Here is a 26,606-nt window from a genome sequence, read left to right on the forward strand (position 1 = left end):
CACTAGGAATGCCCCTCTGCCATATACATTGGTCAAACTGGACAGTCTCTACGTAAAAGAATAAATGGACACAAATCAGATGTCAAGAATTATAACATTCATAAACCAGTCGGAGAACACTTCAATCTCTCTGGTCACGCAATCACAGACATGAAGGTCGCTATCTTAAAACAAAAAAACTTCAAATCCAGACTCCAGCGAGAAACTGCTGAATTGGAATTCATTTGCAAATTGGATACTATTAATTTAGGCTTAAATAGAGACTGGGAGTGGCTAAGTCATTATGCAAGGTAGCCTGTTTCCTCTTGTTTTTTCCTACCCCCCCTTCCGATGTTCTGGTTTAACTTGGATTTAAACTTGAAGAGTGGTCAGTTTGGATAAGCTATTACGGCAGGAGAGTGAGTTTGTGTGTGTATGGGGGTGGGGGGGATGTGAGAAAACCTGGATTTGTGCAGGAAATAGCCCAACTTGATTGTCATGCACATTGTGTAAAGAGTTGTCACTTTGGATGGGCTATCACCAGCAGGAGAGTGAATTTGTGTGGGGGGGTGGAGGGTGAGAAAACCTGGATTTGTGCTGGAAATGGCCCACCTGATGATCACTTTAGATAAGCTATTACCAGCAGGACAGTGGGGTGGGAGGAGGTATTGTTTCATATTCTCTGTGTATATATAAAGCCTGCTGCAGTTTCCATGATATGCATCTGAGGAAGTGAGCTGTAGCTCACGAAAGCTTATGCTCTAATAAATTGGTTAGTCTCTAAGGTGCCACAAGTACTCCTTTTCTTTTTGCGAATACAGACTAACACGGCTGTTACTCTGAAACCACTAGGAACTGAAGCCATCAGCTCATTTAACATAGTTCACGGTCACAGATTTCAATCACTACTAACCTGAGCTGGATTCGAAACTGGAAACGGGGAAACGAAAGACTCCATACTGTGTTATCAATCCTTTGGTCCATCTCATCCCCTAACAAACAGAAACCAAGTGGTTTGGAAGGGAAGAGCAGAGAGCCTCAGTGGTGTGGGTGTTAACATGGGTTTAAATACATTTTTGTTTTTGGTAGAGTAAATATTTAGTCAGCTTTGTTAAAAGCAACCCATCCACTCTGTTGTTATTTTTGCCCATTGGCATGTGGAAGTCTCTCTCCCTGAGTATTGTTTGACAAGGACAAGGACTCAGAAAGCTTTGCTCAGAGACGTTTATTGGTCTCTGATATAGTCAGTCGTCTCTGACCTTTGCTTTCACTTCATGAGCAAATAACGTTTGGAGAAACTGTTGGTTTTGACAACAGATCAGGCGGTATCTGGCAGGTAGGGGAAGAAAAATCTATATTTGGAGCAGTGAGGAAGAATGGATGCATTTTTCCATGGTGTTATCTTGTTGGGACAGACTACTTGTGATTACGACTGACAGTTGAGCACCAGGGTAAACAGCACCTTATCTCTATGGTGCCTGCCTCTGCTGATTTCAGCAACTGTACACTCACTCCTGAGTCATATAGCTCTGCAAGCTGTTACAGTGACCTCATTTACTTAACATGTTGTACTATCAAAGCCTATATTAAATAAAACCTAGGATTGTGCCAAGGAAATGTACAGTAGCTTGAAAGGAAAAAACTATAAGCAAAAGCTTGTGTGCACCAATAGATTTGGGCATCATGTGATCAGATTAAAAAAAGCACTTTCGTACTATGGAAAGCAATGTAGTTCATGTAGAAGCATAAAATCCAAAAGAGAAAAAAAAAAGTCTCTCTCTCATGGTTTTGATTTTCCTTCTCCAGTTTTGATACAGGTCTGAAGCCTACTGGGGACAAGAACAACAAGAAAATTCAGAGCAAGACTGGCCAAGAAGAAAGTTCTGCTAAACATCTGTTCGGACACTTCCAGCCATTGTTCTCCTCCAACCTGATTTTATTTATAATTGAATCCCGAATAAAAACAGTCTCTGACTGATCCACTTTGACTTACTTTGAAAGGTTATTGGCAGATTGTCAAAATGTACAATTTCCCTTGAGGGTATCTGGAGCAGCCATTGCCTTGTCCATCATCTTCCTCCCAAAAGGACTTTCACCAGCTAGTGACACAAACAAGGGAATCATATTTATTATTTGCTTGAGACAATGCCCGCAACATGCTTGGTACTTTCCAGGCACCATGCACCTTCCAACACACACCCAATAGCGCTCTTGTCATGCTAAAAATCTTAGTAATAGCATGTGAAGACATTTTGTGCCTATGCTCACACCTCGTGGTCATTTTGCCGGGCTGGTTTAACATCACATCTGAAGGACAGAGTCTGTGACAGCACTGGTAGTGCACTGCAGTGCACATATTAGGGTTTGGCGCTCATGATTTTCCATGGAAGCTGAACCAGTGAGCCAAGACACTCTGACCCACTGGACTGCAATCCAACAGGATCATCAGAATCATAAAAAACTCACAAGTCATTGTAAAACAAAAGCATTTCACGTGTTGGTTTGGTTTTGGTGATATTGACATGTTTTGGTTTTTTTGATGGAGGAAAGTTCTTGGAAGGCAGGAAGTTGAATATGAGACTTGTATAATCCTCTGTTCCAGAGGGTACAGTTTTAATAATATTCAGACCTATATTTTTGCACCTGTTGCTGGTTGGAAAAGTTAGGAAATAGTCTCAAAAACTTTGAATAAAATGGATGGAGCTCACTTCCCAGAGTCCACATTCCATTTCAGGGTTTTTAACTGAACTGATAATGAAATCAGTTCTGTAGCCAGATGTCTGCTTTCATCTCTCTGCCATGCAGCTGGAATCATGCCCACAAAATCTCCACCAAAATTCTTTCTTTGAAGGCTGTTTGCTAATGGCTTTCAAATAATGTAGAACAAATGTATCAGAAGTGAAAGTCGACAGATGCCACCTAATGGCCATTTGCATGTTCAGCTACAGAACACTGTGCTATAGTTTGGGCTCTTGATAGAAGTTCCAAAGATGCACAGGCCTGAATTTTGTTTAAAAAAGGACAATCTTTCCATATGAAGAGACTTGGATCACGAGTGTTTAGTTTAGAGAGGAGACTAATAAGGAAGGAAATGATAGAAAGATATGAAATAATTATAGTTACAAAAAAGTAAATTGGACATTCTCATTCATCTTTTTTCATAACATAAGAACAAAGGGACAGTCAAACTATAGGCAACACATTTAAAACTGAAAAGAAAACATTTTACACAACATAATTGACCTGTGGAATTCACTGTCAAGATATTATTGAGGTCAAGAGTAGAGAAGGATTTTTTAGAAGGATTAGACATCCTATGGATAAGAACAACCACCATAGTTAAGTTAGACAGGATAATTACAGACACTGCCTATTAAGGTTGCCTATACATCATGATAGTCTTTAATTACATGATTACATGCTATTTTTTCCACAGGATCCATGCCTCATTCAGTGCAAAGGATGGACAGTGCTGATTTAATGAGCAACTATTCATTATTTTTTTATCCTCTTTGTTCAATGGGTTGCCCCAGACCTTGTTTACAACACACTTTTCAAACCCTGCTCTGAAAACAGAATTATATTAAGTTTCCTTAGGGGCTTTTCTGTCATGCTCACCGTTTCCAGTGTATGAGTGCTTCACAAATATGAACTTATCTTTCCAACATCCCTGGGAGATGAGGGGACCTTGTTACCCCTTTTTACAGAAGGGAAGAGAGACAGCGAGAGTAAAGTCAAAAGTTTCCACTAATTTTGGGTGCCCAATTTGCAACACTATGGACCGGATTTTTCAGAGTACTTAGCATTACATAGCACTTAGTCTATTCAAAGCACAGCTCCCATTGACTTCAGTTGCAGCAGAAGCGTAGAGTGCACACAGCAACCGTGACCCCTGCATATTGAGTCGGGAATCCAGTGACTTGCCCAGCATCAAGTGTCCAGTGTCTGAATGCTGGCAAAGGCAGGGACAGAACACAATTTCCCAAGGCAGCCCTATTCAACTACCTTAACTATGAGATCATCTTCTCTCTTCCTGCAGTCCCCTGCCTCAGTCACTACACACCTTCCAGCTTCTGCAGCAAACAAGGCAGGGGTCAGAAAACAGTCTTTTTCACCACATAACCCTAATTCATCCCAGAGCAGGTCCCTCCTGTGTACTGAATGAAGCAGGTGTCCTGTGAAAAAAGTTAATGTGATCATGTAATTAAAGACTGTCATAATGTGCATGAACAAGGGTGTGTGTGTGGGTGTGAGAGAGAGAGAGAATGAAGCTTGCTTGCAAAGGCATTCCTAACTTTTGAATGCTTGATTTTACAATCTTATTAGTGTTCTTATAACTGTTTGTGTGTGTTTGTGTAATAATCTACATACATTCTTATACTAACTCTTATGATAGTGTCTGAGCGCTTTCCAGTAGTACATTAAGTGGTATGACTAACATCAGTCACACCTGGTTTGTAGTGCTCAGGAAATTGAGGGGCCTAGAAGAGTTTTCTAGGGAGCCTGGCACAGGGCAGACTTCTCTGCACAACCCTTAGGCAGAGACTGTCAATTCTGCCAAAGTCTGTGGTAGATATGAAATATGGAGACAAAGATGAGACCTTTCACTTACAATTTAAGCCAGGATTTAAAGTCTCCAGTGGCGAAAGGCTCTAATCTACTGCCACAGCCGCAGCACTGCTGCACACTCATCTAAAATAACTTCTCTGTCTGGGCTTGATTTCATTGCCACTGAAATCAGTGGGAAAATTTTGGTATTGCAAATCATTGGATATGTAGTACTCTATTTAAATTCTTAATTGCACATATGTTAATATATTTTGATCATCATCATGAGACAGAACACATTAAACTCTTGCACATCTGACAAGTTGAGTAAGACCCATGACATTTTAAATGGAAATGATTTAAGGAATTATGGAATTAAGCTTAAATTTACATACCTTATCAAGGTGAAAGGGCAAACAAAGCCACTTCAGAGATCAATTACTACAGGCTTTATTCATTCAAGTTTCCTGGTTCAAAGGGCACAGGCCACAGATCCCTCATGACTGGTCCTCTGACTTTGATTTCTGGCTCCATACAATTTGTGGAAGATCATTCAACGATATCCAGCCTTTTCCTATCTGTACAGGCCAAAATCCCATCTGATGAACACACATGGAACATGATTATAGTTTACAATTTTATAGCTGCGGTGATGCCTACTGAGTGATACTTACACAATCAGTCCGCTGAAGTCATCATGAGGAAAGGGGTATTTCCAAGTTGATTGCATTGGTTCTCTGATCATTCCAAATTTTTTTTATAGCTCCTCAAATTGAGCACCCACATTTTAAGAAAAAATACAAAATGTAAGGTCAAAGACACAGATTAGTTTAAGATAAAGTGTAAACCAAACATCTGGGGTAAGAAATGGATGGAAATGAAAGAGTTTGATTGCACAGGCCTGGGAATCTGCAGCAGTGCAAAAAGGCATCTAAGTGCACTTACATTCTGCGGGAGCAACAGGTGGTGGAAAGCCAGCCTTAAAGAGAGCAGGTAAGGGGAAAATTCTACTAATGCAATCCTGCCATGGTCTCAAAAAGAATTTAACACAACGTAAAACAGTTCAATATAGTTTGAGCACTTTACATGTAAGGAGGTTACAAAATAGATTCTCAGTATTGATAATATTCTTTTAATAGTACTTGATATGTTAAAAACATGTTCCATTGCATATATTAGGCCCTACGGTGATGCTGCATTGTCTGTGTGATCATAGAATATCAGGGTTGGAAGGGACCTCAGGAGGTCATCTAGTCCCTGCATATGGTGATTTGAACAGCTGGGAAGGTTACTTTTTTCTCTTATTGCCTTGGTTCCATCACAATTGCTGTCTGCTGGGCCAACAAGCAACTTTCCTAGCAGTCTGTCCAACCTGGGTTTTCCAGCATTCCTAGCTTCCTAACACTGTTGTGGACTGCACAGCCTCTGTGCCTGACTTACAGTTGCCTTATTTTACATGTTTAGGGTCACAGAATCATACACTTTTGTAACTCCGTGGAAGAATTTGGCTCTAGATAACCAGATAGATAGGACCCATGGTTCATGGACACCCTGAAACAAAGGGAGATCCCTAGTAACCAACAAAAACATTTAGTGAATAAGCTATTTGGGGGCAGATTTCATGCCTTCTTTTGTGTTTATACATCACTGAGCACAAAAGATAAATAGTAAGACAACAGGTATGGGTACCCAATCTAAGATCTCTGACTCTGCAGCAATTTATCTGCTAGACTGAAGTTGATGTCGTTCATGCAAAGATCACTGGAACGATGAAGAGCTTGGATTTGGCTTTTATGGAAAGAAAGTGTCAAAGGCAGATTTGTGGAAGACAGAGTGTGCTACAGGAAGTTTCAACACCATTTATCAGCTCTCTACAGTGACTGAGGCCATAAAAAACGCAACACATGAACTCTGGCAATTTGGCAGAGATTTTGAGGTATGCTGTAGGTTGCTAGAACATGACACAGATCACTTCGTATGAAGAACTTTAGGCAATGGCCTTCTTTGTTACTTTTCATAAAACAAGGGAAGCTAAATTTATCTAAGATATTTCTATATAACCCAAAAAAACAGTAATATTTTATACTTATAGATCACTTTCCATTCAAGGACTTCACACTACGCTTGTGAAGTCAGTATTGTTAAACTCGTTTTGTAGAGAAGGAAATAAGGACACAGGGATGGAGTGACTTGCCCAAGAAAGAAAGGAAGTTTGTGGCACAGCTGGAAAGACAGAACTTTGGAGACCAGTACTGTGTCTTGGTGTCAAGACTGTCCCTTTTCCCCAATGTGGCCTACAAATTAATGACAGAAACATTAACCAAATCTCTAAAGTCCAGGTTATTTCCTTGCAGGTTTTAGGGGTTTAGGCTTTAGGTTTAGGCTGGAAGAAGAGTTGAAGTAATAATTAAGGCAGTTTTCCCCTTATGTTGGTGGTTTTCAAACTTTTTTCTGGCAACCCAGTTGAAGAAAATTGTTGAGGCCCAAAGGAGCTGGGGATGAGGGGTTTAGGGTGTGGGAGGGGGGCCTGGGGCAGCGGGTTGCGTTGTGGGGGTGAGGGCTGCAGGTTGGGGCTTGGAATGAAGGGTTCCGGGTGTGGGAGGGGGCTCTGGGCTGGGCAGGGGGTTGGGATGCGGGAGGGGGTCAGGGCTTTGGGCTGGGGATGCAGGTTCTAGGGTGGGGACAGGGATGAAGGGTTTGGAGTACAGGAAGGGGCTCCAGGTTTCGGTGGGCTCAGGGCTGGGGTAGAGGATTGGGGCGCATAGCTCCCACGCATAGGAGCCGGACCTGCTGCTGGCTGCTTCCAGGGCACAGCGCGGCATCAGAACAGGTAGGAACTAGCCTGCCTTAGCCGGGCAGCACCGCCGACGGGACTTTTAACAGCCCGGTTGGCAGTGCTGATCAGAGCCACCATGATGCAGTGCCTTACATTCCGCAATGCAGTATTGGGTCGCGACCCGCAGTCTGAAAACCACTGGCTTATGTAATCTTTATAGTAATATACAAAAATAAAATGACATTTGACAGGAAAATGAACACATAATGAAAGACTGCAGTGCAAAATCCATCTATTTAAAATACTGTTTATTTGTGATTTAACATTAATTAGCATTACATCTATGAGCAATTTCAGATAACATTTATATATTTTCCACAGGACACAGAGTTGGCTGGCTCATTCTTTATGCCAAAGCAAGTAAATAGAGGCATTAGCAAAAGGTGCAAATAGTTCACGGTTGCATTTTAAAAAATATTTATGCACATTGCATTCATTTAGATATATTTTTTAAAAAAAGTTATGAAAAGCATAGTTCACAGGTTACTGTTTCTACATATGTTGTAATACAACACAAATAATGTAGAACATAAAAAAACAAAACAAAACAAAACAACCCCCCCCCCCCAAGTTAAGCAACTGGAAGTTTCCACTAAGATTAAAAACACTGTTTCCAGTATTTAGTGATAACTAGAATATCATTTCCAGGATCCATTCCAACATTGCATTGTCACACTTACATGGTCAAAGCTAACCAGCTCCAGAACATGCTATAGTCAACATTTTTGCATGCCAAACCACTCTCCAGCCATACTTAATCTATATACTGTATATATATCAACTGGCAATCTGGGAATCACACTGATCTTTTAAATTTATTTGCTATTGCAATGACTGATGTACTATGACAAATTTGAGAAGAAAAAACCTTATGTTAATTTCTATGTTTAGTTTGTTTTTACAATACAGTAAAAAGCAAAAATGAAAATATCAGCAAAAATGAGTAAGTGGCATGACTGCCACTACCCATGGCACTAAGATCTAATTTGTTCTGGGTTTGTCTGAAGGACACGACACAGATTAATAAGACCCTTTTAAAATTAAACTGAAAGTGAGAAAAAAGCGTAGATCTCCATGTGAAACCATGCAAGTTATTTTAACTTCTAATATGGAAATGTGATTTTGCTGATTTAATAAAAATACCTCACAATCCATATCATATATTTAATAAAAAATAATCACCAAACTTTTACTTTCTTTGCATCATTCTATTTTCTTACTATTTCACTTTCCCTTTTAACAGTTTTGTTTCCTTCATTTGGTTATGTTAAGAGATTATTTTTCTTCATTCATTAGCAATGCCATAAGGGAAAAAACACAGTAATATTTAAACACGAATCCAGTTTAATTTTATATGCTTTAGTCCTTTGATAGCGGAGTCCCTGGATTCCTGAATTATATTTAAGTATACTCTAAACCAAGCATCCTTAAATACACTCTACTGTTAGACGCTTGGTTTACATGCGTATAATACTTTTATACTAAATGGTATACAAACATTTCAACATATAAAATCTTATTTTGTTTTGCCATTGTTTAACTAAATTATCAATGTTAAGTGTATAAAATCCCCTTTATTGAAAAAATAAGGGTTTTTTCCCAACTGATAGAATAAAAAAGAAGTATTCAAAAATTATATTTCACTAAAATGAAATATTTGGCAAAAAAGTTATTGATGAATGGTCTTCTTACACATTTTGTATAATTCCAAATAAAATTTCTCTTACAGTTTTTCTTCTAATATGTGCCAGTGTATAATATTCTATATAATCTAACCTTAAAAGATTTAAAGGTGTGCTGTTAATATGACCCACTGAAGCAGGGTACAGAAATAAAATATATGGTCTGAATCACAATACAAAAAAGTATTATATGATTACCAAGTGAGGCAGCAGTTTAAAAATGAAAATTCATATAATCACTCAACAGTAGCTCTATTAGAGACTTCAACTGTGCTGAAGATTTTAAGGTCTGCAAAATACTCCAAGTGTAACTTGCCACAACAATGTACTACAATGGTATCTGATCTCACTATGATAGTATTAAAGCACCTGCCAGTGTAGCTCTATGTGAAACTACTGAATGTTTCAAACCCTCAGTAATTTTGGACATTAAGTGAGAGATGAATTAATTTCTTATTTAACATAAAATTGTTTTTTGTAAAACCTTTTCCAGTTCTGTTCATAGGTTAAGGTCCAGTTTACTGCACACCCCTAACACTACTTTGTTAATGTTCAACTTAAAACGTGGTTTTAAAACGTGCAATGCCTTCTCTTAACAACAGAGCTGCACTTATGCTTCCACCTTTTCCTTCTTTTTGTTCTTTTTCAGAAAAGATGGAGTGCGAAATTTCTTCTTCTTCTTTGATGGAGATTTGGAAGGGGAGCCCTCAGGGGACAGGGTCTCTTCAATCTTTTCAGAGGTTTTAATTGTAATCTCTATGCTCTCCACAGTACTAGTGGTTAACTGACTGACCCGCTGGGTGAGATCTTCTTCCACGTCATGCATATCTTCCTTGCCATTCACCACCACAACAGGTACCTCTGTGGAGATGAGGTTAGCATTCTGGGCATACATATCTTCATGATTTTCTATGAAAATGGAGAGTTCCACTATTATTATTATTCTTATTTTTGTGAGCAATGTCTATGCAAAAAATCAGAAATGGGCCTGGAATACGAAGTTTGCATTTGGATTCAGATAAGAACTGCTGCAAAATTTAAGGTGCTCAGATGTGGGGTTTTCCTGTCTTCTCTGCTCTTTATTCTGTTTTTGTCAAACGATACAAAAGTAATAGTGTGCAAATTTCATTAAAGGATACAGGGTCAACTTCTCAGCCCATTCATATCCAATGGTAAGTCAAGTACTTAGAAGACTAAACAGCCTAAAGTGCAGTTAGAATTATTTGTGCCTGCACTAGGCCAACGTATGAAGATGCACCCACTATGCAGGGTAACTTTCAGAATACAAACCTTTAAAAATATGCTGTATTGCTTCTGTTGGTTATGTATTAACAGAGGCTCTCTTCTAGAAGATTGTTATACAAAAAATATAATAGCTACGTAACAGGGAGCAATCGACAACACATATGCCTCCCATTTTATTAATGTGTGATTTTATTGTGTGGATTTCACTACAGGAAAAATGTTTATTGGGGACAATAATTCACTGATAGACTAAGATGGACTCACACATGACACTGTAGTTAACTAGGTCAGTTTTTGACCAACCGACTTTGAGAATGTGTCTTATCAATTCCAGTTTTTCATTTAAATTGAGTAAAGTCTGGAAAGATGCAGGATTCATAAACTCACTGGTTGTAAGAAGCAAGAATCTCGTATTGAAATACTTAAATTCCAGTTTCTAAAATACTGAAAGCAGGCTATACTGCACCTTACTTACAGGTTATAATGAAATAAATCAGTGACCCAGGTTACTAAAGCTCTTTGTGTTTTATAGGAAGTTATATTTAATACCTTCTAATTTTTCAGGGACATTTTGCGGTGACTGTGTTTGTGACTGAATTTGTGACACAGATGAAGCATCATCTGAGACTAATTCCTGTTCAGCATCTGCAGGACAAGATTTGAATTAGTAGCCATGCAAAAATAAAAATGAGCAAGAGTATCAGTGTTAGTATATACAATATTTACAGCTCTGCTGGCATTGAACTGTTCATGCTAATGTTGTCAAGAAGTTAACGTACAATAGCTTAAACACATTATTAGGAAGTTATTACAGTCATTAACAGTTATCAGATGTTAGCTCTTCTATATAAATGATTAAAAACAAGGCTGCACACAAGGGAGCAGGCAGCCCATGCATATGTGGCTTCATCTCACCATTAACTATGTAACATACAAGAAATCATGCTACTATTCATAACTTTAAAAAGTCTAATCTATGAAAGTCAATCACACAGTATTAGTGCAGGAGAATGCATTAAAAATGTTATTGTTAAGCAATACTGAATTAGTAATTCTGATAAGGAGTAGCAATATAAAAAAAGTTATAAAATGCTTCTAACTGAAGAGGATGAAAGTCTTGGGGATATAGGAAAGATTACTGAAAGAATGTTTTTACCTTTGAATCTTTAAGCTTTTGAAAATAAGAAATTACAAAGGTGTGCTTTAAAATACTGGAATTTCAGAGTTAAGACATTGCCAACGATATTGCCAAGTTTATAGCAAACAGAAAACTATACCATTTAAGAATATTATTTTTGATAAATGAGGGTTCGAAGGCTTTCACTTTCTATTCCTATCATCGGTATTGATGGGAAAAATCGACCTGTAAATGTTTAAAATTTTCTTTCTTGGTATGTGTTTCCCAATTTATGGTGATATACCTCTCCTTTCAAAGGATCAACTATTCCTATCTGCAATACACAGCGTCAGAAGACAGTACAAAATGAACATGTTAATATATTTATTCGACTTCCATTGTTGTGTAAGTCTTCTGGTGCTTTAGTTCCTACACAAAGTAAAATCAACTAAGATAAAATTCTACAGTTCTCAAAGAGTAATCATTTTTAAGTTTTCCCAGGATGGTTGCCGTTATCATGTGAGAGTAAGAACTATAGCATAACAAAGTTTCAAGATGTGCTATCCTGCCCCAACATAACAATGGCAGTACGACCATAATGCAATAAATCAAAGTTCAATAAGGTCATCCGCCTACAGTTTTCCAGTTTGTCAACCCAATTAACTCCACATCTGTTTTTTATTATTATTAATTATTATTAACATTGCAGTAGTGCCTAGGGTCCCCAATTGTGGGTGAAGGTTCCATTGTGCTAGGAGCTATACAAACACATCACAAAAGACAGTCCCTGTCCCACAGAACTTATTAAAGGTTTGCAGTGTGCTGCATACTAACTGTTCATGTAGATCCTGCTACCGTGCACTAAAGGTTCCCTAGTGCACAGTGACCTACTCATGTTTCAAAGCAGAGTAGATCAAAGCACACTAGGGAAATTTTAGTGTGTGGTAACAGGGTCCATCCACATGGACTGTTAGGGACTGGTACACTAATGATTTAATTGGGGATTGGTCCTGCTTTGAGCAGGGGGTTGGACTAGATGACCTCCTGAGGTCCCTTCCAACCCTGATATTCTATGATTCTAATGTGTGGTAGATTTATACCCCATCTTACCTTGAACTTACTGTTCAACTAGATAAACCCTCAGTATAAACAGAGACAAGAGAGACTGGGAGAGCACAAGAAAACATTGGTTAGCATGAAAAACAGAGGTCTCAGTACATTAGCTAACCAATAGTGTAAGGATTGGGTTGTTTTTTTTGGTAGGGATCATGGCAAAAGAGTTACGGAGGGATTTAAAGGCAGGCAATGAGGATATTTACAAGGACCTCCCATGCATGAGGGTACCAAGGGAGAAAGCACAAAGGTGCTTGTTTGAAAGTTTAACAAATGGGTGCTGAAGGCTCGAACCATTGGCAGAGTGGAGGCAGTCTGACATCTCAAAAGCATACAAGAGGTAGAGTGGGGATAGGGCATGAAGGGCCTTAAAAGTGAAGATGAATAGTTTGTGCCTGATGCAGTGGAGCAGGAAGAAAAGGAGTACTTGTGGCACCTTAGAGACTAACCAATTTATTTGAGCATGAGCTTTCGTGAGCTACAGCTCACTTCATCGGATGCAGGAGGAACCATTGAAGAAATGCAAAGAGAGTAGTGACATGGTCAAAGCAACAACCCAGGAAAATTATCTTTGCAACAGTATTATGAACAGATCTCAGTGGGGAAAGATCGCATCTATCAATGCTAGAGAGGAACAGGTTGCAGTAGATAAGACATGAGATAAGCAGGGCCTGGGCAAGAGATGTAGCTGTGTGGACGGACATCAAAGGTCGTAGCTTAGAAATGTTAGGGAGGAAGAACTGGCAGCATTTTAACACTGCCTGCATGTGCTGATCCAGAGAGATGGTTGAGCTGAAGAGGATACCTAGGTTATAGGCCTGTGTGACAGAGATAAGGAGGTTTTCCATAGTGACAGAGAGGAGGGGAGACATGGGAAGAAGATTAAAAGCTCTGTGTTGGCCACCTCTAGCTTAAGATGATATCTGGACTTCCACAAGGAGACATCTGAAAGACTGACAGTGATTTTAGTGTATACAGAAAGGACTGGAGATGTATACATGAGTTGTCAGCTGAGAGTTGATAGTTAATATCATTTACAAATGAGATTGCCCAGAGACAAGGTCCAGAGGAGGGGGCCAAGAATAGAGCCCTGTGGAACTCCGACAGAAGGTTAGTGGGGAATGAAGAAGATCCTCCTAATGAAATGCAGAAGAAGCAGTTAAAGGTAGGAGAACCAGGAGAGGACAGTCATGAAAGGTGAGGGAGGATACAATTTCAAGAATGGTTAACTTAGTTGAAGGCAGCTGGTAGACTGAGGAGAGTGAAGACTGAGTATTGTGTCTGCTTTGGCCAGGAAAAGTTCATTAGAGGCTTGGTGAGAGCCACTGAATTGGAGTGCAAGGTAGAAGCTGGATTGGCAAAGGACTTCTGATTGTGATTGTACATGACACAGTCAGTTTACAGATAAAGGGGAGAAGCCAGATGGGGCGGTAGTTGTACAGTATAGGCAAGTGGAGATAAGGATAAGGGAGACTAAGGCATGCTTGCATTTCAATGGGAAGGATGTTGAGGAGAGAATGGGAGCAGAGGTAAGATCTGGAGATGGGATGAGGTCACTGAGGCCCATGGAAGGGGTAGAAGGGGAGAACAGATGAGAAACGTGTGTGTCATTGAGAGGGGAGGTGGAAGAGAGAGCGTTATAGGATGGGATGGAAGGGTGGTAAGCGGGGATGCAGGAGGTAATGGTGGAACCTGTCAATTGCCTCTTTGAAGAAGTTAACAAGGTATTTTGCAGAGAAAAAGTGCAGGGTGGGAAGTGGGGAGGATGTAGTCAAAGGTGGAGAACAGGTGACTAGGACTGTGGCCATGGGAGTCAATCAGGATGGAGAAGTAGAAATGATTAGCTAGGGAAATAGCAAAATTTGAGGAAAGGAGAAGTTCTTAGTTTTAATTCCTCTTCACTGTTAAAACTCTCCTTTAACGTTAAATCTAGCAACCGCTGCCACCACTCTATCGCTGACATGCTGTACTGAAATGTGTTCTACCAGAGGGGATTTTTCCTGTCGTAGAAAGGTCCTCCCCAAGGGCAAATTCAGTAGGGCTGAACTAGTGGAGCTCACTGTCAGACTGATGACAATGGTTTTACAATCAACCAGCTACTTCAACTAAGGGAGGCTGTCCCATATTTAAAACAAAAGCAAAGATTCATACTTTACAAGTACTTGTTTTTCACTAAAAAAATATTTCCGCTATTTTAGATTAAAGGGAAAATGTGCAAAAATACAAAAGCCTTATAATGAAAAAGATTTATAGTATTTAGAAAAGGCACCAAAAATGATGCAATTAGTGGTTCTCTTGAGCATCTAGTGCTGAACCACACAATTTTCTTGAAATAATTCACTGGCCTGACAATATCTGAACCAAAGAACTGCAGTTCAAAATTGAAATTTGTGGTTTTGTGGTAAATTTATAACGGCTTTGTCATTCATTTCAATGGGCTTTTATAAAACTACACTTAACTATATGCAGTACACAGCAAAATACATGGAGATGGATAATTAAGTTATTAAACCAGGGTTTCTGCGTGTACCACAAATTGTAAGAGTAAGTAGAACGAGTTGCAATGACAATGGAATATAAGACTAAGTAGTAACTAGGCAGCCTCTCTGTCTGCAAAAGAATAAATTATAATCTAGCAAAATGTATATACTTTCCTCAACTGTCAATAGATTTAGATGTTGATGGTCCTTCTACGCCAGTATAGGCACCCTATAAATAGCATAAATATAGCCTATGTAACTTGGGTATCAAAGCACCAAACAAAAGTAAGTGTGTGTGTATTGAGGGGTGGGGGGGGAGAGAGGGAGGGGAGGGGAGAGATCACAATAGTCCTGGGCAACTGCTGTACCATTGCTATTAACATAAGTGTTAATTTCTTCTTATGTCAAGCTGGCAAAGGTGGCCAGTGAATCATTAGCCATTTCTATAAAAGACACAAGGTGAGTGAGTGAATCTTGCCCATATGCTCAGGGTTTAGCTGATCACCATATTTGGGGTCGGGAAGGAATTTTCCTCCAGGGCAGATTGGAAGAGGCCCTGGAGGTTTTTCGCCTTCCTCTGTAGCATGGGGCACGGGTCACTTGCTGGAGGAGTCTCTGCTCCTTGAAGTCTTTAAACCACGATTTGAGGACTTCAAAAGCTCAGACATAGGTGAGAGGTTTTTCGCAGGAGTGGTGGGTGAAATTCTGTGGCCTGCATTGTGCAGGAGGTCAGACTAGATGATCATAATGGTCCCTTCTGACCTAAATATCTATGAATCTAGGTAATATCTTTTACTGGACCAACTTCTGTTGGTGAGATACACAAGCGTGTGTCTCTCACCAACAGAAGTTGGCCCAGTAAAAGATATTACCTCACCCACCTTGCCTCTCTAATATTCTGGGACCCACAAGGCTGCAACAACACTGCATATGCCATTCCTTTGTAATCCCTTACGACCTCCCACAGGCCTCTCTCCATAGGAGGACTTCAGTGTTTGATCAGGATCTTAATCTCTGAAACTGAATTCCACAATTTAGCTAATTAATAAGAACTACTTACTCTTCTTAAACTACTTTGACGAGAACAGTTGAACAATAATGATCATGAATACTGAACATTCACCAAGAATCTGACTAGAGAAAGGAACTCTGCTACTTTCCCCTATGAATTGCATCTGTCCTGTTACAGTCAGATAACAGGAACAATAGCACACAGTTTGTTGCGGTGAGATTTGGCTGCCATCAGTACAGACCATAGTGTGCTCTCCAGCAGTCTCCAGGATGAAAGTGATAAACAACCCAGGGTGGGGGGTAAGGGGGAGAGAAATACAGATGTAGAAAGGTAAGAATAGGAAGAAGCAAATCTCCTGCTGAGCTAGTATTGCTCTCAGCACCCGGCATTGAAAAGTTATATTCGTTGCAGTGGTTAAATGAATGAATGGAAGGAATGACAGGCAGCTGTGCTTTGCTCATTTTCTCTAGCAAGGCTTCCTTGAGGAAGCTGCTGCAGACCTTGTAAAATAAGCAATCATGCCCAAACTTTGCACTGTATTGAGAATAACTTGTTTTTTTGTCACCACTCACTGAAGAGGCCAAGGGCATGTCTACATGTGGCGCTGTGGCTACATTGATGCAGCTGTGCCACTACAGTGTGTCTGGTGAAGCTCTCCTGTCGGCATAAGAAAACCAACTTCGGCCACTCGCGGCGCTATGCCCGCTGCAGAGGTAGGGATGTAGTGCTGACCACACCAGCACTTGTGTCGGCGTAACTTATGTTGCTCAGAGGGGTGTTTTATTCACACCCCTAAGCAATATAAATTCTGCTGACAAACTGTAGTATAGACATAGCCTGAGCCCTGGTCTACACTAGGACTTTAGGTCAAATTTAGCAGCGTTAAATCGATGTAAACCTGCACCCGTCCACACGATGAAGCCCTTTTTTCTGACTTAAAGGGCTCTTAAAATCGATTTCCTTACTCCACCCCTGACAAATGGATTAGCGCTTAAACTGGCCTTGCCGGGTCGAATTTGGGGTACTGTGGACACAATTCGACGGTATTGGCCTCCGGGAGCTATCCCAGAGTGCTCCATTGTGACCGCTCTGGACAGCACTCTCAACTCAGATGCACTGGCCAGGTAGACAGGAAAAGAACCGTGAACTTTTGAATCTCATTTCCGGAGACTGCGGGAACTGTGGGATAGCTACCCACAGTGCAACACTCCGGAAGTCAATGCTTGCCTCAGTACTGTGGAAGGACTCCGCCGAGTTAATGCACTTAATGCACTTAGAGCATTTTCTGTGGGGACACACACACTCGAATATATAAAAACGATTTCTAAAAAAACAACTTCTATAAATTCGACCTAATTTCGTAGTGTGGACATAAACTAATTCAAGAGGTGGAGAACCATAAGGTCAAAAACCCTACGGTGAATAAGCATTTCATAGAATATCAGGGTTGGAAGGGACCTCAGGAGATCATCTAGTCCAACCCCCTGCTCAAAGCAGGACCAATCCCCAATTTTTACCCCAGATCCCTAAATGGCCCCCTCAAGGACTGAACTCACAACCTTGGGTTTAGCAGGCCAATGGCTCAAACCACTGAGCTATCCCTCCGTACCCATGTAAAAGAAAACCGGAGTATAATTTAGGGCTGTCAATTAATTGCAGTTAACTCACGTGATTAACTCAAAAAATTAATCAGGATTAAAAAAATTAATTGGGATTAATCGCCGTTTTAATCGCACTGCTAAACAATAGAATACCAATTGAAATGTATTAAATATTTTGGATGTTTTTCTACATTTTCATATGTATTGTATTCTGTGTTGTAACTGAAATCAAAGTATATGTTATTTTTTAGTACAAATATTTAAAATGATAAAATGGTAAACGTGAAGTAATGATAAAGTAAAAATGATAAACAAAAGAAATAGTAACAAGTTTCAGAGTGGTAGCCGTGTTAGTCTGTATCAGCAAAAAGAACGAGGAGTATTTGTGGCACCTTAGAGACTAACAAATTTATTTGGGCTTAAGCTTTCGTGGGCTAAAACCCACTTCATCAGATGCATGCAGTGGAAAATACAATAGGAAAATATATATATATTTTCCTATTGTATTTTCCACTGCATGCATCTGATGTATAGATACACACACACACAGAGAGAGAACATGAAAAAATAATTCACCTCATACAAGTACTGTAGTGCAATCTCTGTGGTGAAAGTTACTTACAAATGTAGATTTTTTTTTTGGTTACATAACTGCACTCAAAAACAAAACAATGGAAAACTTTAGCGCCTACAAGTCCACACAGTCCTACTTCTTGTTCAGCCAATCGCTAAGACTAACAAGTTTGTTCAGATTTACAGGAGATAATGCTGCCCTCTTCTTATTTATAATGTCACCTGAAAGTGAGAACAGGCATTTGCATGGCACTTTTGTAGCTGGCATTGCAAGGTATTTACGTACCAGATATACTAAACATTTCTATGCCCCTTCATGCTTCGGCCACCATTCCAGAGGACATACTTCCATGGTGATGACGCTTGTTAAAAAAATGTGTTAATTAAATTTTGACTGAACTCTTTGGGGGAGAATTGTATGTCCCCTGCTCTGTTTTACCCGCATTCTGCCATATAACAGTCTCAGATGATGACCCAGCACATGTTGTTCATTTTAAGAACACTTTCACTGCAGATTTCACAAAAGGCAAAGAAGGTAACAATGTGAGATTTCTAAAGATAGCTACAGCACACGACCCAAGGCTGAAGAATCTGAAGTGCCTTCCAAAATCTGAGAGGGACGAGGTGTGGAGCATGCTTTCAGAAGTCTTAAAAGAGCAACACTCTGATGCAGAAGCTAAAGACCGAACCACCAAAAAAGAAAGATCAATCTTCTGCTGGTGGCACCTGACTCAGCTAATGAAAATGAACATGTGTCAGTCCACACTGCTTTGGATTGTTATCAAGCAGAACTCATCATCAGCATGGGCGCATGTCCCTTGGAATGGTGGTTGAAGCATGAAAGGACATATGAATCTTTAGCGCATCTGGCATGTAAATATCTTGTGATGCTGGCTGTAACAGTGCCATGCAAATGCCTGTTCTCACTTTCAGGTGTCATTGTAAACAAGAAGTGGGCAGCATTATCTCCTGCAAATGTAAACAAACTTGTTTGTCTGAGCGATTGGCTGAACAATAAGTAGGACTTGCAGGTTCTAAAATTTTACATTGTTTTATTTTTGAATACAGTTTTTTGATACACAATTCTACATTTGGAAGTTCAGCTCTCATGATAAAGAGATTGCACTACAGTACTTGTATTAGGTGAACTGAAAAATACTATTTCTTTAGTTTTTTACTGTGAAAATATTTGTAATCAAAAATAAATATAAAGTGAGCAGTGTACACTTTGTATTCTGTGTTGTAACTGAAATCAATATATTTGAAAATGTAGAAAACATCCAAAAATATTTAAATAAATGGTATTCTATTTTTTTAATCATGCAATTAATCGCAATTAATTTTTTTAATTGCTTGACAGTCCTAGTATAATTTAAACCCTAGTCCTGACCCAGATATCACCTGAGGTGTCCAAGATATTCCTATGCCCTAACTAGGCTTCCCTGGAAGAAGAGTTTCAGTAAAGTAGGGGAAAAAAATCCCGCTTTTTGTGTGTGTTTTTGTTCAAAGAACTCAGCTTCATCTAGCTGGGACCCCACAGGAATGGTACCTAACATAGATCTGAAGATACTATTGATTTAGTCTGGAACCGTGCCTCCTATGCCACGGAGACCTACTCTACACAGTACTAGGGGATAAGGAGAGAAGACTATTCTGGAGACAATCTCGCCTTAACGGCTTCAATAGATCCTACCTAAAGGGGGGGGGTTGACAGGATCGGCGCTGACGATTATTCTGTGTCCTCTCACATCCTCTAAAGAGGATTGACTCTTAGTGTTGTGGCCACACAGATATAATGTAAATGATCGATCCAACAGGCTCAGATCTGAGGATGCCCTCTCCTATTCAAGACCCCACTTGGCTGTTAAAAGGAAAGACCCATCCCATCCCCAAGATCGGTGTTTGTGTCAGCTAGATTTCGGGGGTGGGGTTGGCACTGGAGTACATCATATTTTTCATGCAGCAGTGTCTATTATTGGTCTTTTAGGTCATTTGAATTTGATTTTTCAGATTAATTTTTATGCATTATAGAAAGAGTGTCTAAGCACATGCAAAGATCTCGCCTTTGCAGGGAGACAGAATCTAGTTGGCCTTTCCATCTTTTATTTTGATGACTACAGTTAAAGTGGACAAAACCCCACAACTCTATATTTCAAAAGTCACTAGGAGTTAGTCAATCCCAATGTCATAGCAAGTAACAAATGAAATAAATAGGCATAGCCAAACTCCACACATAGAATGTTTTACTTATACCAGACCATATCATATTTGCTTTTAAATTGTGTTTTAGTTTAATTGTCCTTTTATTGTCAGATTCATACAAGAGAATTGTTCAGATAAAAATTAGCAATTAACTAACCTGCTATATTAAATTATTATAAGTTATTCCTTTCTAAACCTAACTTCAAATTTCAAGTCTCAATATTACAGTTTTAGGGGCTGCTCCTGCTCCCACTGAAGCTGAGAGTTTTGACACTGACTTCAGTGGAAGGAGAACTGGGTCCGTGTTTACAAGAATTAATACACCTGCTTTGTCCCCCAACACTCCTACCATCAGCTGTCAGTTTGAGTCTAGCACAGATGCTTTGAGGGGGTCATGGTAAAGCTGCTTTGCTAATGGCAGGGACTGGCCTTTTGGAAACATACAATAATCCAAATGAACTTGATTGCTGAGCCTTTTAAATAAAAGTACTATTTTAAATTTTCTATTGTTGAGACATATCAATTAACAACAATAATAAATTAGTTTCCAGAGTGAAATGAATCTTTCAGGTATATTGTAAATTTTTTTTTTCTTATTATTTTGAGTGTCTAACATACTACTGAAAAGCCTTAGCTAACCCCCTTGGAAATTCATTCAGACACGCCTTATGATGCACAAAGCTTTCAATGCAGATTGTAAGATCTGAGATTTTTCATATTTTTTCCTGATATAAGATGTGTATGTGTTTGTTCCTCTCCTCTAATTCCACCCTAGACCTTCTCCAATCTGTCCGCCATCCCTTGCACTCCACTGAAATTGCTCTCACCAAGTCTCTTATGACCACTCCCTAGCCAAATCTTCACAACCAGTACTCCATCCTCATTGACCTCTCAAGCTGCCACTGACATTGTCAACCAGCCTAATCTTGTCCTCCCCAGGGCTTCTGTGACTCTCTCCTCTCTTGGTTCTCCTCCTACCTTCCTAATTTCTCATTCCCACTCCCACTTTCCAGGGGGATTTCACAGGGCTCTGTCCTTGGTCCCTGTAAAGGATTGAGGCCTATTTTATAGTGCCCTCCTCCTACCAGATAAAGGTTTGATCTTGCTGAGCCAGCTCATTCCCTAGGGGAATTCTGTCCGAGCTCTCACAGAATCCAGGGAAGCAGTTTCCAGCAGGGTTATTTGTTTTATTTTAAACCTTCTTAACAAAAACACCACCACTCATATCCATTCAGACTGGTGCTGCAGAGATTATTTTCCTAGCTTGTGGCTTTAAACGTATCATCGCCTCTCTTTCAATTCCTCCTCTGGGTCCCCCTTCTCTACTCAAACATAAGCTACTTGTACTCACCTTCAAGGCTCTTTAGACACTATTCCACCCGACTGATCACCTCTCATTCACTAATTGAGGGGTCAGCTCCTGCCTCCAGTCAGTCTCCATTGCCCATGGGTTAAAATTTCAAACAAGCACCTCTGTGCTTTCTCCCATGCTTCACCTTAAAACTGGGAGCAGCTCTCCATAAATACCCACTAAACTACCTCAAATCCTCAAATCCCTCCTCTGCTGTGATGTCTTAAAAAAAAAAACCCCAAAAAACCAAAACCCCCAAACTTGATAATTATTAGGCTGGCGGTGTACTGAAACAACGGCCTAGCATGCTGATCAATACTGACTCATCGTTTCCTTGTACTCCCATCAGTTTGTCTGTATCCATCGGTTGTCTTTTGTCTTAGACTGTAAGCTCTTTGCAACAGGACTGTATTTTGTTGTGTGTTTGTACAGCGCCTAGCACAATGGGGTTCTGGTCCATGATTAGAGCTCCTTGGTGAGACCACAATACAAATAATAAACCAATAGTAATAATAATACTTAGAATATTTAAGTATGAGTGTTGTTTAGATTAATTCCTGTCAATGTAGTGCCCTTTCATTATCGTTAGTAATAGCACTTCAGTTAATGACAGACATATTCTGGTTTAACTTGTGATTTGTTTGACTGGGGAATCTTTAAACATATTCTGACTGTTAGCTGCCCTAATTAAATAGGACAGAATGACTATTACAAATAAATCTGTCAAAGAAATATGACACCAATAGAGTGTAATATTTCAGCTGCTTTGGAATTATTCTCTGAAATGTTTCTTCTCTTTTGGATATGTTTATTACTACACTGTAATTCCCTAGCAACTCTCTTCTTTAGGATAGTAAAGAATATCACATTTTAGTATCACCAGCTTCCTCAGTTCAATAAAGAAAATGCCTCCAATACAACACATCCAAGAGACCCAACATTAGAAAGAGAGTAATGGGATTCAGTACATATGCAGTAAGATGAATATCCTTCTCATTTCTGATTTTGTATATATGTTATGTTTAATCTACTAATTATAGGAGATTTTTTTAAAACAACCAACCAAGATTTAATTTTGCCAGAAGCTGGGAATGGGCGACAGGGCATGGATCACTCGATGATTACCTGTTCTGTTCATTCCCTCTGGGGCACCTGGCACTGGCCACTGTCGGAAGACAGGATACTGGGTAAGATGGACCTTTGGTTTGACCCAGTATGGCTGTTCTTATGTTCTCATGTTCTAATTACAATTAAAAATCTCAACCACTTCATATAAAGTTAATTATTTCAGAATAGCTTCCAAGAAGCATCCATCACAAACTTAACCCCCAACGTTTGGCAGTTTAGACCACTGACCTTCCACTCCTTGCTGCTTGCGCTCAATTGTCTTCTTGTACTCATCCAGTTCCTTTTCTGTAAGATCGCTGAACGGATTGGGAGGGGCTGGTGGTGCATGCTCATCTTCCTCAAACTGCATGGGCTGGAAAAAGAGAAAATCAGACATAGTAAGTAACAGAAAATATTCACAATATCAGTTCCTTCCTTTCCCCAAGGTTTGGGGACAACAGACCTACAAGTAAGAGAGCTTTATGGATGGAAGGAATACAAAAAAAATAATACTCAAATGGGAATTGCCTCAATTAATAAGCATTTGCTTCCAAGCATATTATAAACATTTGCTTATTTAAATAGTGTGGGTTGGGTATTAAATTCAAATAATCAGAACATTTACGTGTGGTGACTTACTTCAAGAAACTACTCAGTGAGACTTCCAGTGACTGACCTATTGCTGTTGATTGGCAACAGGCATTTATTGCTTGTTTATTTTATAAGATCTCAGATTAGCCACCAAGGTGCCAATTTATTAAAGCACTTAAAGCATATACATAAGTGCTTTGGTGAATTGTGGTCCAGATATCTAAGTTCTTTTGAAAATGCCATTTTGTCCATTTCAATCAATGGATTGATCTAAAGTCTCATGATAATTCATTTTTATAAAAGTGAATTTTAATGCTTGAGAAAAATGCCTGATTGATAGTGACTGGATGCGAAGGGTGGGATTTTCAAAAATGCCAAGTGACTCAAGACTATAAATGGCACTGACTTTCAGGAACTTGTACTCCTCGATCATGTATGCACGTTTGAAAATCTAACGCAAAATTCTAATTTACAGAATACCTATAGACAATGAACCATTGTGAGCTTCCTTCTTTCTTTCTCACCACGGTGCCCAAGCTCTCTTCTGTAGGGTCCAGCCCTAAGAGTGATAACTCTTTATCTAGTTAATATTTGCTCATTCTGCTGAGAATTCTAACAAAAGCACCACTGAAATGGGGACCTCTCTCTACACAGAGAGCTTAATCAAGACTAAGCCCTGGTCTACACTAGGACTTTAGGTCAAATTTAGCAGCGTTAAATTGATGTAAACCTGCACCCGTCCACACGATGAAGCCCTTTATTTCGACTTAAAGGGCTCTTAAAATCGATTTCCTTACTCTACCCCGACAAGTGGATTAGCGCTTAAATTGACCTTGCCGGGTCGAATTTGGGGTACTGTGGACACAATTCGACGGTATTGGCCTCCGGGAGCTATCCCAGAGTGCTCCATTGTGACCGCTCTGGACAGCGCTCTCAACTCAGATGCACTGGCAAGGTAGACAGGAAAAGAACCACGAACTGAATCTCATTTCCTGTTTGGCCAGCATGGCAAGCTGCAGGTGATCATGCAGAGCTCATCAGCAGAGGTGACCATGCTGGAGTCCTAGAATCGCAAAAGAGCTCCAGCATGGACTGAACGGGAGGTACGGTATCTGATCGCTGTATGGGGAGAGGAATCCGTGCTATCAGAACTACGTTCCAGTTTTCGAAATGCCAAAACCTTTGTCAAAATCTCCCAGGGCATGAAGGACAGAGGCCATAACAGGGACCCGAAGCAGTGCCGCGTGAAACTGAAGGAGCTGAGGCAAGCCTACCAGAAAACCAGAGAGGCGAATGGCCGCTCCGGGTCAGAGCCCCAAACATGCCGCTTCTATGATGAGCTGCATGCCATTTTAGGGGGTTCAGCCATCACTACCCCAGCCGTGTTGTTTGACTCCTTCAATGGAGATGAAGGCAACATGGAAGCAGGTTTTGGGGACGAAGATGATGAGGATGACTATGAGATTGTAGATAGCTCACAGCAAGCAAGCAGAGAAACCGGTTTTCCCGACAGCCAGGAACTGTTTCTCACCCTGGACCTGGAGCCAGTACCCCCCGAAGCCACCCAAGGCTGCCTCCTGGACCCGGCAGGCGGAGAAGGGACCTCCGGTGAGTGTACCTTTTAAAATACTATACATGGTTTAAAAGCAAGCATGTGAAAGGATTAATTTGCCCTGGCATTTGCAGCTCTCCTGGATGTACTCCCAAAGCCTTTGTAAAAGGTTTCTGGGGAGGGCAGCCTTATTGCGTCCTTCATGGTAGGACACTTTACCACTCCAGGCCAGTAACACATACTCGGGGAATCATTGTACAACAAAGCATTGCAGTGTATGTTTGCTGGCGTTCAAACAACATCCGTTCTTTATCTCTCTGTGTTATCCTCAGGACAGTGAGATATCATTCATGGTCACCTGGTTGAAATAGGGTGCTTTTCTTCAGGGGACACTCAGAGGAGTCCGTTCCTGCTGGGCTGTTTGCCTGTGGCTGAACAGAAATGTTCCCCATTGTTAGCCACGGGGAGGGGGGAGGATTGAGGGGGTAGCCACGCGGTGGGGGGAGGCAAAATGCGACCTTGTAACGAAGGCACATGTGCTATATATGTAATGTTAACAGCAAGGTTTACCCTGAAAGACTGTAGCCACTGTTTTATAAAATGTGTCTTTTTAAATACCGCTGTCCCTTTTTTTTTCTCCACCAGCTGCATGTGTTTCAATGATCACAGGATCTTCTCCTTCCCAGAGGCTAGTGAAGATTAGAAAGAAAAAAAACGCACTTGTGATGAAATGTTCTCTGAGCTCATGCTGTCCTCCCACACTGACAGAGCACAGACGAATGCATGGAGGCAAATAATGTTAGAGTGCAGAAAAGCACAAAATGACCGGGAGGAGAGGTGGAGGGCTGAAGAGAGTAAGTGGCGGGCTGAAGAGAGGGCTGAAGCTCAAATGGGGCGGCAGCGTGATGAGAGGAGGCAGGATTCAATGCAGAGGCTGCTGGAGGATCAAACCAGTATGCTCCAGTGTATGGTTGAGCTGCAGCAAAGGCAGCTGGAGCACAGACTGTCATTACAGCCCCTGTGTAACCAACTGCCCACCTCCCTGCGCCCATGTCTGCCCAGGCGCTCCTGGCCGACGTGGCCAGGAGCACCTCGGACATGACGATGACGGCTACCAGTTGCATTGTACCATCTGCTGCCACAGGGCAATGGGTTGCTGCTACTGTGTAGCAATGCAGTACCACGTCTGCCAACACCCAGGAGACATACGGTGACGGTTACCTGAGCGGGCTCCATGCTTGCTGTGGTATGGCGTCTGCACAGGTAATTCAGGAAAAAAGGCGTGAAACGATTGTCTGCCTTTGCTTTCACGGGGGGAGGGAGGGAACGGGGGCTTGACGATATGTACCCAGAACCACCCGCGACAATGTTTTAGCCCCATCAGAGTGCTCCATTGTGACTGCTCTGGACAGCACTCTCAACTCAGATGCACAATTGTTTGCCGTTGCTCTGATGCAGGCAGGGGCAACTGACGACACGGCTTACAGGGTTGGCTTCAGGGAGCTAAAATCAACAAAGGGGGTGGCTTTACATCAAGGAGTATTTCAGGCAGGACTTCACCGAGGGTTCCAATAAGAAATGGGGCACCTAAGTTATTGTTCTTATTGGAACAAGAAG

The 26,606-nt window shown here is 40.6% G+C and overlaps 1 protein-coding gene across 12 annotated transcripts in view; it reads right to left on the minus strand.

The window, feature by feature from the left end:
- Positions 1-7,594: 7,594 nt before the first annotated feature.
- Positions 7,595-26,606, minus strand: part of ADD3 (adducin 3) — a 185,671-nt gene continuing 166,659 nt past the window's right edge. For 11 of the 12 annotated variants that reach the window (XM_084635289.1, XM_084635282.1, XM_084635293.1 and 8 more), the window contains 3 exons: positions 23,096-23,219; positions 10,840-10,935; positions 7,595-9,954 (listed from right to left, as the gene is read on the minus strand). In XM_084635289.1, coding sequence (XP_084491415.1) covers positions 9,656-9,954; positions 10,840-10,935; positions 23,096-23,219 — 519 coding nt within the window. In that variant the 3' untranslated portion in view covers positions 7,595-9,655. The remainder of the gene's footprint in view (positions 9,955-10,839; positions 10,936-23,095; positions 23,220-26,606) is intronic. The other variant, XM_084635285.1, reaches the window with a different exon arrangement.

This window comes from Lepidochelys olivacea, assembly GCF_965140295.1.
Source record: "Lepidochelys olivacea isolate rLepOli2 genome assembly, chromosome: 7".
NCBI lineage: Eukaryota > Metazoa > Chordata > Testudines > Cheloniidae > Lepidochelys > Lepidochelys olivacea.